This window comes from Quercus robur, chromosome 2 (assembly GCF_932294415.1).
Source record: "Quercus robur chromosome 2, dhQueRobu3.1, whole genome shotgun sequence".
NCBI lineage: Eukaryota > Viridiplantae > Streptophyta > Magnoliopsida > Fagales > Fagaceae > Quercus > Quercus robur.
Genome location: NC_065535.1, coordinates 53,063,503 through 53,073,996, shown reverse-complemented (window position 1 = coordinate 53,073,996; position 10,494 = coordinate 53,063,503). Strand labels below are relative to the sequence as shown.

General features: G+C 33.3%; 1 protein-coding gene across 1 annotated transcript; it reads left to right on the top strand.

The window, feature by feature from the left end:
• Positions 1-839: 839 nt before the first annotated feature.
• LOC126706786 (stress-induced protein KIN2-like) lies at positions 840-1,529 on the top strand. Its single transcript, XM_050406337.1, has 3 exons — positions 840-942; positions 1,234-1,302; positions 1,407-1,529. The coding sequence occupies exons 1-3, from the start codon at positions 886-888 to the stop codon at positions 1,479-1,481; spliced, it is 201 nt and encodes a 66-aa protein (XP_050262294.1). The 5' UTR covers positions 840-885; the 3' UTR covers positions 1,482-1,529.
• The last annotated feature ends 8,965 nt before the right edge of the window (positions 1,530-10,494 follow it).

The window sequence follows — 10,494 nt, the reverse complement described above, 5'->3', positions numbered from 1 at the left end:
ACTACATTAGAAGTTTTGTAAAATTGAAGTAGAAAAGTTTGTGGCTATATGAAATAATTCACATCTCATTATAAGACTTTTAATCAATTTCGATTTTACCTGCATTAAATTAATACAACGTAGTTATTAAAGGGTGCAAATCAATCAAGCCCATGGATTGGGCCTGAGCCCATCTGGCCTAAGACTGGGTCAATGTAGTTTGGAAGACTCTATTCTGGCCCAATTTATAAGGACAATCTGACACAGAAAGTGGAGGTAACATTTAAGATTACTATTAATCTTTCATGTGATGCCAGTTGATGAGGGGGTCCTTTACGTACCTATGGAGCGAACTAAGATCTGTACATAAAATTTGGACATGAAATATTTGCACAAATATGTGATTGATAATGTGTATTTTTGCTTACTACTTGATAGAGCAAGAATATGCATAGCGTGTGTGCTTCTGAATTTTTTAGGGGCTCTTTTATTATTATTTATTTTCATCACATCATATGACTCAAAAAATGCGAAGTTTATATGTATTTCTCAAGTGAACTATATCACTAGGACAGTCTAGACTCTAGAGTAGCAAATTCATTGCAAGTAGTGTCAAGGCCAAGTTCATATATATCCCTCTAAAATAGTAACGCACTTTGAATTGAATGATTAGTATGCGTATCATCAAAAGAAGCACCTGGTCCTAAGGCCAAATTAAAATGCCAAACTTCAGTCATTTGATGACACATGTTGTGAGCATATTTGAGAAAACATAAACGTGTCAATTAGTGGATTGGTTTGAAAATCCTATAAAGTTTGCCTCACATTTGTTTGTAGAATCACCCAAGTTGAATTTCAGAGCCTGAATTACATTGTGAGTATTTGTGTTCCAAGCAGAAACTGAAGATGGACAAATCCCAGAATGCAAGTTACCAAGCTGGCGAGGCCAAGGGCCAAGCTCAGGTGAGTTTCTATCCATCCTATTTACATCTATTAGCATAGTAGCATACATCTAGTAAGCACAGATACTCCAATTTAGCTCATATATTTGTATCCGGTACCGGATATCTCTGGGATACTCCAAGATATGCCTTAAGTGCCAATATGTCCAAGATATGCCTATGATACGGTTCTTCTTAGGCAAACTGCATCTAGAAGGATTTACGTAGGCATGGATGGATGTTTCATGCATGAACACTATGCACGTTGACATTTTAAATGTTGATTATAATGTGTTGTTCTGATTTGGTTTAGGAAAAGGCGGGCAACATGGCGGACAAGGCGAGCAATGCTGCTCAATCTGCCAAGGAATCATGCCAAGAGGTTCAACAAAGTTTTTACTAAGTTAGAAAATTACATACAAACATAACAAAATACTTCGATCTCAAGTAATTAATTGCTTACATATGGAGTTCTATATATTGCAGGCTGGCCAGCAGATGAAGGATAAGGCACAAGGGGCTTGTGATACAGTTAAGGATAAAGTTGGAGCAAACAAATGAAAATCATATTGGACTTCATCGTTCGAGCAAGCCCTCCCAAATAAATTTTGTACTTATTAAATTTTAATTTATGAATTTTGTTTTCTTCTACTTTGTACTCTCTTTTGATCTTGCTTTCGTTGAGTTGGTCGAATTTGTCAATTGAATTAACAAGGGAACTCCTTTATTGAGTTTTTATCCATGCATTCGTATTAGATTATGCACAAGGTTTCATTATATCTATGTTTACAATTCAAAATACTTCTCTATTGCAATCGAAAATAGACTTGTTAAACAATGCAATCCAATTAAAGCAGATCATTCAATACAGATGAGCAAAAAGTCTACTGGTTTTATGTAGCCACAGGCATTTCGTGTCCAACTATTGTTAGGCAAATTCTAAATTACAATTAATTTTGACTATATATATAAAAAAGAAGAAAGTAAAATAATTTCAATGGCTCAATTTTTTTTATAATTTTGGTTCAACATTACAATTCTTCCGTTAAACTTGGCATGCAATCAAAGACTCGTGAGTCTGATTGCTTAACAACATTTTTGGAGCTTCCCACCATTCTTTTAAGAGAAAAACTTAGGTACAGTACTTAAGTGCTGTTTCTTAGGTTTCCATTTTAAGATTTTACCATGTTGATTTTTTCTCATGGGATAGAGGTGTATTTTTTAGTTAAATAGACACATGACTGAATTTTAAGAGGGGAACCTAAGGAACAGTATCTAAAGTATTGTATCTAAGTTTTGTCATTTTTTTAAAATATTAAAAAATATATTTCACACTCCACACATATTTTAGCTTTTTCTTAATAAAATTTTGTAAAGACAACTTACGTTTCAATAATTGTGGCAATTATGAAGCTAACACTTGATCTTTAGAATTTAAAGTATCTAAATGCCCTTTGAATTAAGGACATACCCAATATGTATGAGAAATCATCCATAGATTTTCTTCACAAATTGAAGAAGAGACCAAAGCATTATATCTCTACGAAAGTGAGTTATAATGCTTCTAGAATTTCTGGCCTTCAGCATCCAACTTTACTGAGATGGTTCGCCACATTATATATCAACATAATAACAGGACGAGTTTAATAGGAACCCTATGCATTTTTTAAATAACTTAATAATTCTAGGACTGCAACCACACAAACCCAAGCATTCTTCAAAAAACCTCCTAATTTGTACATAATTTTCCGTTAACATAGATTCCCACAAACCCAAAGAAGAGGAAAACATATTGAAATTCATCATGCATCATGAATTTTAGTGTTAGAACTAAGAACTTGAGCCACCTTTCTTATAATACTAGTAAGTTACCCGTGTGATGCACGGATAATGTTGCAATGTTTTATGTAAGAGGGTTTTGGAGAATGTTGTGTAGGTATTATAGCATAATTGTTATATAACTTTATTTGTAATGAGTTCATCATAAAAAGCAACAATTATAAATTGTACGCACATATCCATTATAATTATTCAATTGAAGTGATGAAAAAAAAAAAAAAAAAAAAAAAAAAACCAACTTTGGCAGAATATTATAAAATAAAAGCTGATATAAGATTTGTCTTTCTCTTTCTCCTTAATTCTAAAACAAAATACACATCCTAAACACTCACAGTTAATCATATCATTTACAAAAGTAACAAAACTCATAAATCAACAATGTCCGACCTTAACATCAAAATCGTAATTGTCGTTGTAACTCAATATAAAATGCAAGCCCCCCATCTTTGGTTGTAGCCAACTCATACGAAGTAGGATTAGATAAAACAACAATGTTAGGGCTCGAAAGGTTGAAGGTAAATGACATCGTTTTTGGTATGTGTATTTGACAAAGGATGGTATGAAGGGTTATGGATAATTATATATAAAGGGATAGAAGTGTAAAAGGTGAAAATTGTGAATTAAAAGCATCTTGAATTTTAGTGTTAGATCTTGAGCCACATTACTTATAATATTAACTATCGCCTATTCTTTTTAAATTTAGCTGCACTGCTCTTATGAATAAAAGTATGGCCACGTATTTGGTAGCACTATCATCTCCAATCATCAATATTATATAAAAGCAAAGACCTCATGTGAGAAAGCATGAGATTTTGTCAAGTGGCGCATTTTTGTGCAAAGAGAATTGAAATATTCTCAAGTGCCACATCAAAGATAAGACAAATTAAATATTGTAAAGTTGTAATTTACAACTATGTTTTAAATTGGCTTTATTCCACGACAAAAAGTGTTGTAATTGCATTAAATTATTTCCTTGTATTTTGTGGGATTCTATTGTATTAGGTATAGTATTAAGTTGGTGAAGAATCGAGCATGAAATGAAGATCAGCGCAGTTTCGCGACTAGCTCGCAAGAAGTTTGCGGGTAAAGGTTCCCGCGAAAAGGCCACGTGAGAAGCACATGCTAGAAGTTGATGAGTCAAGTGTCAGGCTGCATTTTGGGAGTATTTCGCGAGACAGGAATCTCGTAAGAAACTCGCGAAACTCTTTGCCTAAAGGATTTTAATTGTGACTTTTTTACTCTTCACAAAAACTATATATACTTTCATTACCCACAAAAGAAAAGAACACTATACTCAGAGAGAGAAAACCCTAGATAGGTTTCTACAACACAACACACCCACCTTTTAGAGAGAGAGCTACTCATCCTTTAGAGAGAAATCATTGTAGTTTCTTCCCCTTCCTTCTCTTATTGTTATATCTTGAGAGGGGATTTGTACCCAAACGCAACTCACACCTATTTAGAGTGTAGAGAGTGTTTTGGAGCTTGGGAAGCTTTGGAGATTTGCCAAGAGAAGCTGGTGAGGCTTGGTGAATGCAATCGGGCGTATTGCGGGATTTGGAAAGTTAGTGAAGACAAGACTCCGAGAAATCTATTGGTAGCAAAAACTTGGAGGGCTCAAGTACATTGGGTAGACTAGGCTTGAAGGGCCTTTTGTTATTCATGTACTCCAACTTATTCACTAGAGGATCGTTTTCGACTTGGAGGGTCGTGGAGAGGTTTTTCACCGAGTTCTTCAGTTTCCTCTTCAATAACACGTCTTTGTGTTATCTTGTGTTTGCATCTCTCTTCCCTTACTCTTGTACTTTATATTTATTGCTTATTGTTCATATTTGTGCACAAGAGTAGTTTCGGTGATTGTGCATCTTTTACTCTTGTTCCACACTTAGATAAGTTAGGGTAAAAGCAATCTAGTCGTAATTTTAAAATTGGGGTCTTAACAAGCTCGTTTGTTTTAGCACAAATTTGAGCTTTCAAATATTGACTTTTTGTTTCATTTAGTTCAATGTTTCATGACTTTTCATCCCGCACACATACACACAAAACTCTTTGCATTTTAATTCACCATTTTTATCTCTTGTACTTCTACCCCTTTATATATACTTACCCATAGCTGTTTATACCATCCCATGTCAGATACACACAAACAAAAAACGATGTCATTTACCTTCAATCTTTCGACGACACCTACCTAGTTCTAACATTGTTGTTTCGTCTAATCCTTAATCGTATGAGTTGGCTACAACCAAGGAAGGAGACTTTGCATTTTATATTGGGTATCAACGACAATTATGATTTTCATATTAAGGTCGAACTTTGTAGATTTGTGAGCTTTGTAAATGATGTGATCAACTGTGGGTGTTTGGGATAGGTATTTTTTTTTTTTTTTTTTTTTTAGAATTAAGGAGAAAGAAAAAGACACATTCTATATCAAATTTAATTCTATAATATTCCTCCAATTTTTTTTTTCTCATTCCTTCAATTGAATAATTATAATGAATATATGTGTACAATTTATAATTGTTGCTTTTTATGATGAATTTGTTACTAATAAAGTTCTATAACAATTATACTATAACACATATACAACATTTTTCAAACCAATCTTACATAAAACATTCCAGCATTATCCGTGCATCGCACGAATAACTTACTAGTAATATATAAAAGCAAAAGTTCAAAGACTATTCAATGTTGAATTGAATCAATTGATACACATTATGTCAAGTGGCATAGCTAGCTTTGTACACACACACGCGCGCACACACACACACACATATAAATATAAATATATATATATATATATATATATATTTGATAGGAAACTTGAAACTTTCATCAACGCTCTATCTGTTTTGCGTTAACGTTTTTTAGAAAATTTTTCATTTTCAAGAGAGCATTTTCTAGAAAACTTTCTCATTTTCCGGTGTTTGGTAATAGCCTTAAAAATGGACTTGAGAACGATTTATGGTGTTTGGTATCCAAAATTTTTATAACATTTCTTGTATAATTTAAAACATGTATAATATGTGTATTTTGTAAACCCACCTAATGTAATCAATATAAATAAATAATAAAAAAAAACCAAGAACGAATTGGTTTTCAAACTAAAATTTTGAGTACGGATACAATCAAAATTAGCTGTCAAATTTTCACGATCTCAAATAGTCATCTTGTTCATGTATAGGAACAATAAATTACATAATATATATATAAACCATATTTCTCATAATTCAAAATAATCATTATACCCATAAGTTTCATTATAAATAGTTCAAAATGCCATATAGGCCAGATAGTTTTACCGGCAAACTAATCCAGTACAAATAGTTTGATAAATAATAAAAATTGTTATAGAACTGTTGACCGATCTGTGAGTAGAAAAAAAAAAAAAAAAACCCCTTCTTAAAGAATGGTGTTATAGAGGGGAGAAGAAATAGGAAGAAAAAAGAGAAGAGAGATAGATAGAGAGAGAAATCTGTGGGAAGAGAAGAGGCTAGAGGGAGTGATAGTGAGAGTGTGAGAAGAGAGAAAAAAACAAAGAGAAGAGAAGAAGTGAGAGAGTTTATTGTGAGAAAGGCTGAATGAGTGAAAAAAAAAATATTGTTTCCTAAATTAATGAATATAATATTTATAGGAGTTAAATGGTGGCCTAATTAATGAATATCAATGTTTTTCTAATATGTTTCTTGGATGTAATTGTAATTTAAAAGCATTCCTGAACAGTACTACATGTTCTCCAATGAAGTAACTATGCAATGGATCCTACTAGGATTGATGATTCTAATAGATCTATGAGGATCTGAGTAATATCCAATTGTTTGATTTCACCATTCTAATTCAATAATACCGTTTCTTGTCTAACGCTAAAAGATTTTTTTTTTTTTTTTTTTTTTGCTGAATTTGTGGTACATGGATGTGTGGACATCACCTGTATATTTGAGTGGCCCTATTATCTTCCCATCCATTGTAAAACTTTCAAGTATAAAATTTTCCCTTAAAAATGTCGAGTTTTGTTAAATTGCTGGAAGTTTACAAATAATATGAACTGTTTGCTAGAGAACAACATGTTTTACTACTAAATGGGAAAATAATTTGATGTTATTTGTGAAGACCCCAAAAATTTAGCTTCTTTCATATAATTATTATCAAGCATTAAATATATTAATACATAACCATCCGCTTTCATTGATTACGTATAAGTTTTGTATAACTTCAAGCAATTCACTTACATTATAGAAATCATAAATAAGCAATTTGAATCTTTCTCACTCAGAAATCATGGACAATGAATTTTAATGTTTAATGATGATGAATCCAATAATGTACTTCAAGCTGATACTCACAACAAGCCCATAAAAAAATGATAACTAAGATACAATGTGTAGATATATGACTATTATAAATTAAAATTCTTTTTCTTCACCCTCATCCCACTATAAATAAATAAATAAGCAATAAACCAACACTAATTTTACTATGGAAAAAATTTACTTCTTTATAATTTAGGAATAAAATTCATGAATTTGCATTACATAATGAAACATTTCACAAAGAGGGGATCAATAAAATCATTAACCAACACCACAACGTAGATAATCATAGAAGTTTCGTAGTTTAAGTATATACAATTACTTATTCTCTCACCTTCTAGGAACCAAAAGGAATAATAGAAGAATTGTTGGGTTGTGTTCGTAGCAACCCTGTGATGCCAAAAGGAAACCAATAATAAAAAAAAATTAAAAACAATTTTGCAATAAAGGGACCAAACAGATAGAATAAAAAGCCAGATGGAAAAAAGAAGGAAAAGGATGAGTCCTACTGAGATTTAGAGGTGAGAGATGGTAGAGACTACGAACAAAGAGAAAGGCACACGGAAAGGGGAAACTGTGTCCTTTATCACCAACATCGAAGGAAACAAGTCCTAGAGATAAGTTAAGGATTTTTTTTGGATTGGGTTTGTGGGCTTTTCTGCGTATGGTCCCTGTAAAAAAATAAAACTTCAAATTGAAAACAATAAAATTGTAATGGTTCAGGTCAGCTCTAAGATTCAAACCAGGTATGTGTTTGGCAAAAACATGTGTGTATTACCACCAAGTTAATGCCGCTTAGATGTTCTAAAATATATCTTAAAAAATATAGAAATAAATAATTAATTAATCTTATGCATTAATGTTAATTAGGAAAAGATAAACATCAAGAAAGTAACCTCAACTATGTTATTTGAGAGGGAGTGTAAGGTTGACTTTATTCAATCATTTTGTTAGCTTTATTCCATGCCAAATTTGCTTGTAATTTAGCATTTAAAAACCCTGTATTTAGGTGGGAATCATGTAAGGGTAGTGTGTGAGAGAGTGTGAAGAAAAGCTCAAGAGTGTGCACTTAAGAAAGGCCTCGCGATTGGATCTCGCAACTGGCAAGTCGCCAAAGGTGACACATGTGTGAAGCATGCAGGGGAGCTAAAGGGTCACGCCAGCTATTGCACTATAGGACAAAACCTCTATTCTGGCCATGCAATTAGCTCACGGCTCAAACTCGTGACTCGTTCTAGTCGCGAGCTTGAGTCACCAGAATGCCCTGTTTGGTTGTAACTGACTTTTCGCATTCCATACACACCCTACTATAAATACCCTTATACCCACGAAATGTTGAGAGCTTCTAGAGAGAATTTTGAGAAAGAAACCCTAGAGAAAAACAAGATTGACTCATCTACAATTTTCATCCTTTGATTCTCCAAATTCTTCTACTCTCATCCTCTCCATTGATACATTCTTGAGAGGTACATTAGCCAAATTCTTATCTCACCATACCCATATTTGTGAGGAGGCATTTTTGTACTTGGGAAGCAGTTTAGAAGGGACGAATTCATTTTGGTTGATGCAATGGGCGATTGCGGGATCTGGTAAGCTAGAGAAGACAAGGTTCGGCATAACCTTGTTGGAGCAAGAAGCTTGGAGGGCTTAGGTGCACTAGGTAGATTAGGCTTGGAAGGTCTTCTGCTATTCATGTATCCCAACTTTATTCTCTAGTGGATTATTGACGGCTTGGAGGGCGGCGGAGAGGTTTTTCGCCAAGAACTTTGGTTTCCTCTTCGATAACACATCATTGTGTTGTCTTTGTGTTTGCATCTCTCTTCTCTTAATCTTTGCCTTTTAATTGCTGCTGTGGTTGTGATGAATTTTGGTTGAGATTGTTTTACCAATTTTGTTTTAGCTTATTTTCATATTTCGCACATACATTGTTTGATTTTAAGCTTGTGTTGGTAATTTGTAAATTGAGGGTCTAAACGTTCATAAGTGTTTTACACACTATTTGAACATTCAACTAGTATCAGAGCAGGTACACTTGTTTGGTTTTATTACCTAAGTGTGATCCTTGATCCCTTGTATTTATTACCATGGATGGTGCTTTGTATGCTTCTATGCTTTGTATGCTTCTATGCATGGTTTGGATGTTGATCATTGTAGCATGCCACATGTTTGTGAAAATGCCTCTATGAGTGTTTATCCTCATGATTGTGATGAAATGTTACTTGAATCATTGGGTGTTGTTGATATTCCAAATGACAAACTCTTCAAGAAAAATGCTAAGAAGTTTCAAAAGAATTTAAGCAAGTTATTTTGTGAAAATGATGATTTGATTGCTAAACTCAATGAATCTAACAAATTGGTTGAGAAATATAAGAAACTTGCTAAAAATTCTCTTGAAAAGCTGAAGGAGCTTGAGTGTTTGAATGTGGACTTGGATGCTAAACTTGTTTTATCTAACAAATTTGTTGATGAGCTAAAATGTGAGAATGAATATCTGAAAATGCATGCCAAGTGTTTGATTGTTAAATCTATTGCTAAAAAGGATGATAATATATGTTGCAATCATGTTGTGGTACCTGATTTTTGTGCCTAATGTATTTTCTTCCTCTAAAGGCAAATTGGTGTACATTCCTCCATACAAAAGAAATCAAAAGGTGGAGAGAAAGGCTCTTAAGTCAAAGCCTTTATTTAAGTCTCAACCTAAGGTTTTGGATGGATCTAAGTTTGTTTCAATTTGCCACCATTGTGGTGTGATTGGTCATATAAGACCTCAATGTCATAAGTTGATGAGGGAACAAAACCATGTTGCTAGATCCCTTCCCAAAAGGCCTAGTGGACCTAAACACATTGTGTGTCACCATTGTGGTGCTTTTAGTCATCTAAGACCTCATTACTCTAAGTTTCATGCTCTTGAAAGAATCAACAGAAAAGAGAAACTTGAGCTTCAAGGAAGTTGTGCTAAAAAGAGTAAACCAGATTTAAGTGAAAATAACATGTTGTTAAAGAAAGTGTTTAATGCTTTTAACTCCTTGTCTATGTGCATCTTCGGTTCTTATTCTTCCAACCCTCATCTCACTTTTCATGAGACACTCATTCCAAACAATCGTTCCGTTTGGATGAGGAAGGGTTCCTATGGTTGAGCTTTTGCTTTTTTGATCATTGATCTAATTCTTTCAATCTTTGTAGGACCCTTCATGCATTGAATGTCATATCTTCATGCATTTTGTGCATCTTGTATTTCTTTTTATGCATTGTTTCTGTTTTGATCTTACTTTTATGTTTTAGTTTTGTGTGAGTAAAAATCCAAAACCATATAAAAAGTGAAAAATTCAAAAAGTTTGATTATATATGTTTGAGCACATATCACATGTGAGTTTTGCCTTATACTTTCGTACAAATGGCTTTGTGCATTTACGAGCTTAGTT

Excerpts from the sequence above, each read along its gene's own strand:
- LOC126706786 (XM_050406337.1), top strand. The coding sequence starts at position 886 with ATGGACAAATCCCAGAATGCAAGTTACCAAGCTGGCGAGGCCAAGGGC. Across the intron at positions 943-1,233 it reads AGGCCAAGGGCCAAGCTCAG|GAAAAGGCGGGCAACATGGC; the intron begins GTGAGTTTCTAT and ends GATTTGGTTTAG. Across the intron at positions 1,303-1,406 it reads CCAAGGAATCATGCCAAGAG|GCTGGCCAGCAGATGAAGGA; the intron begins GTTCAACAAAGT and ends TATATATTGCAG.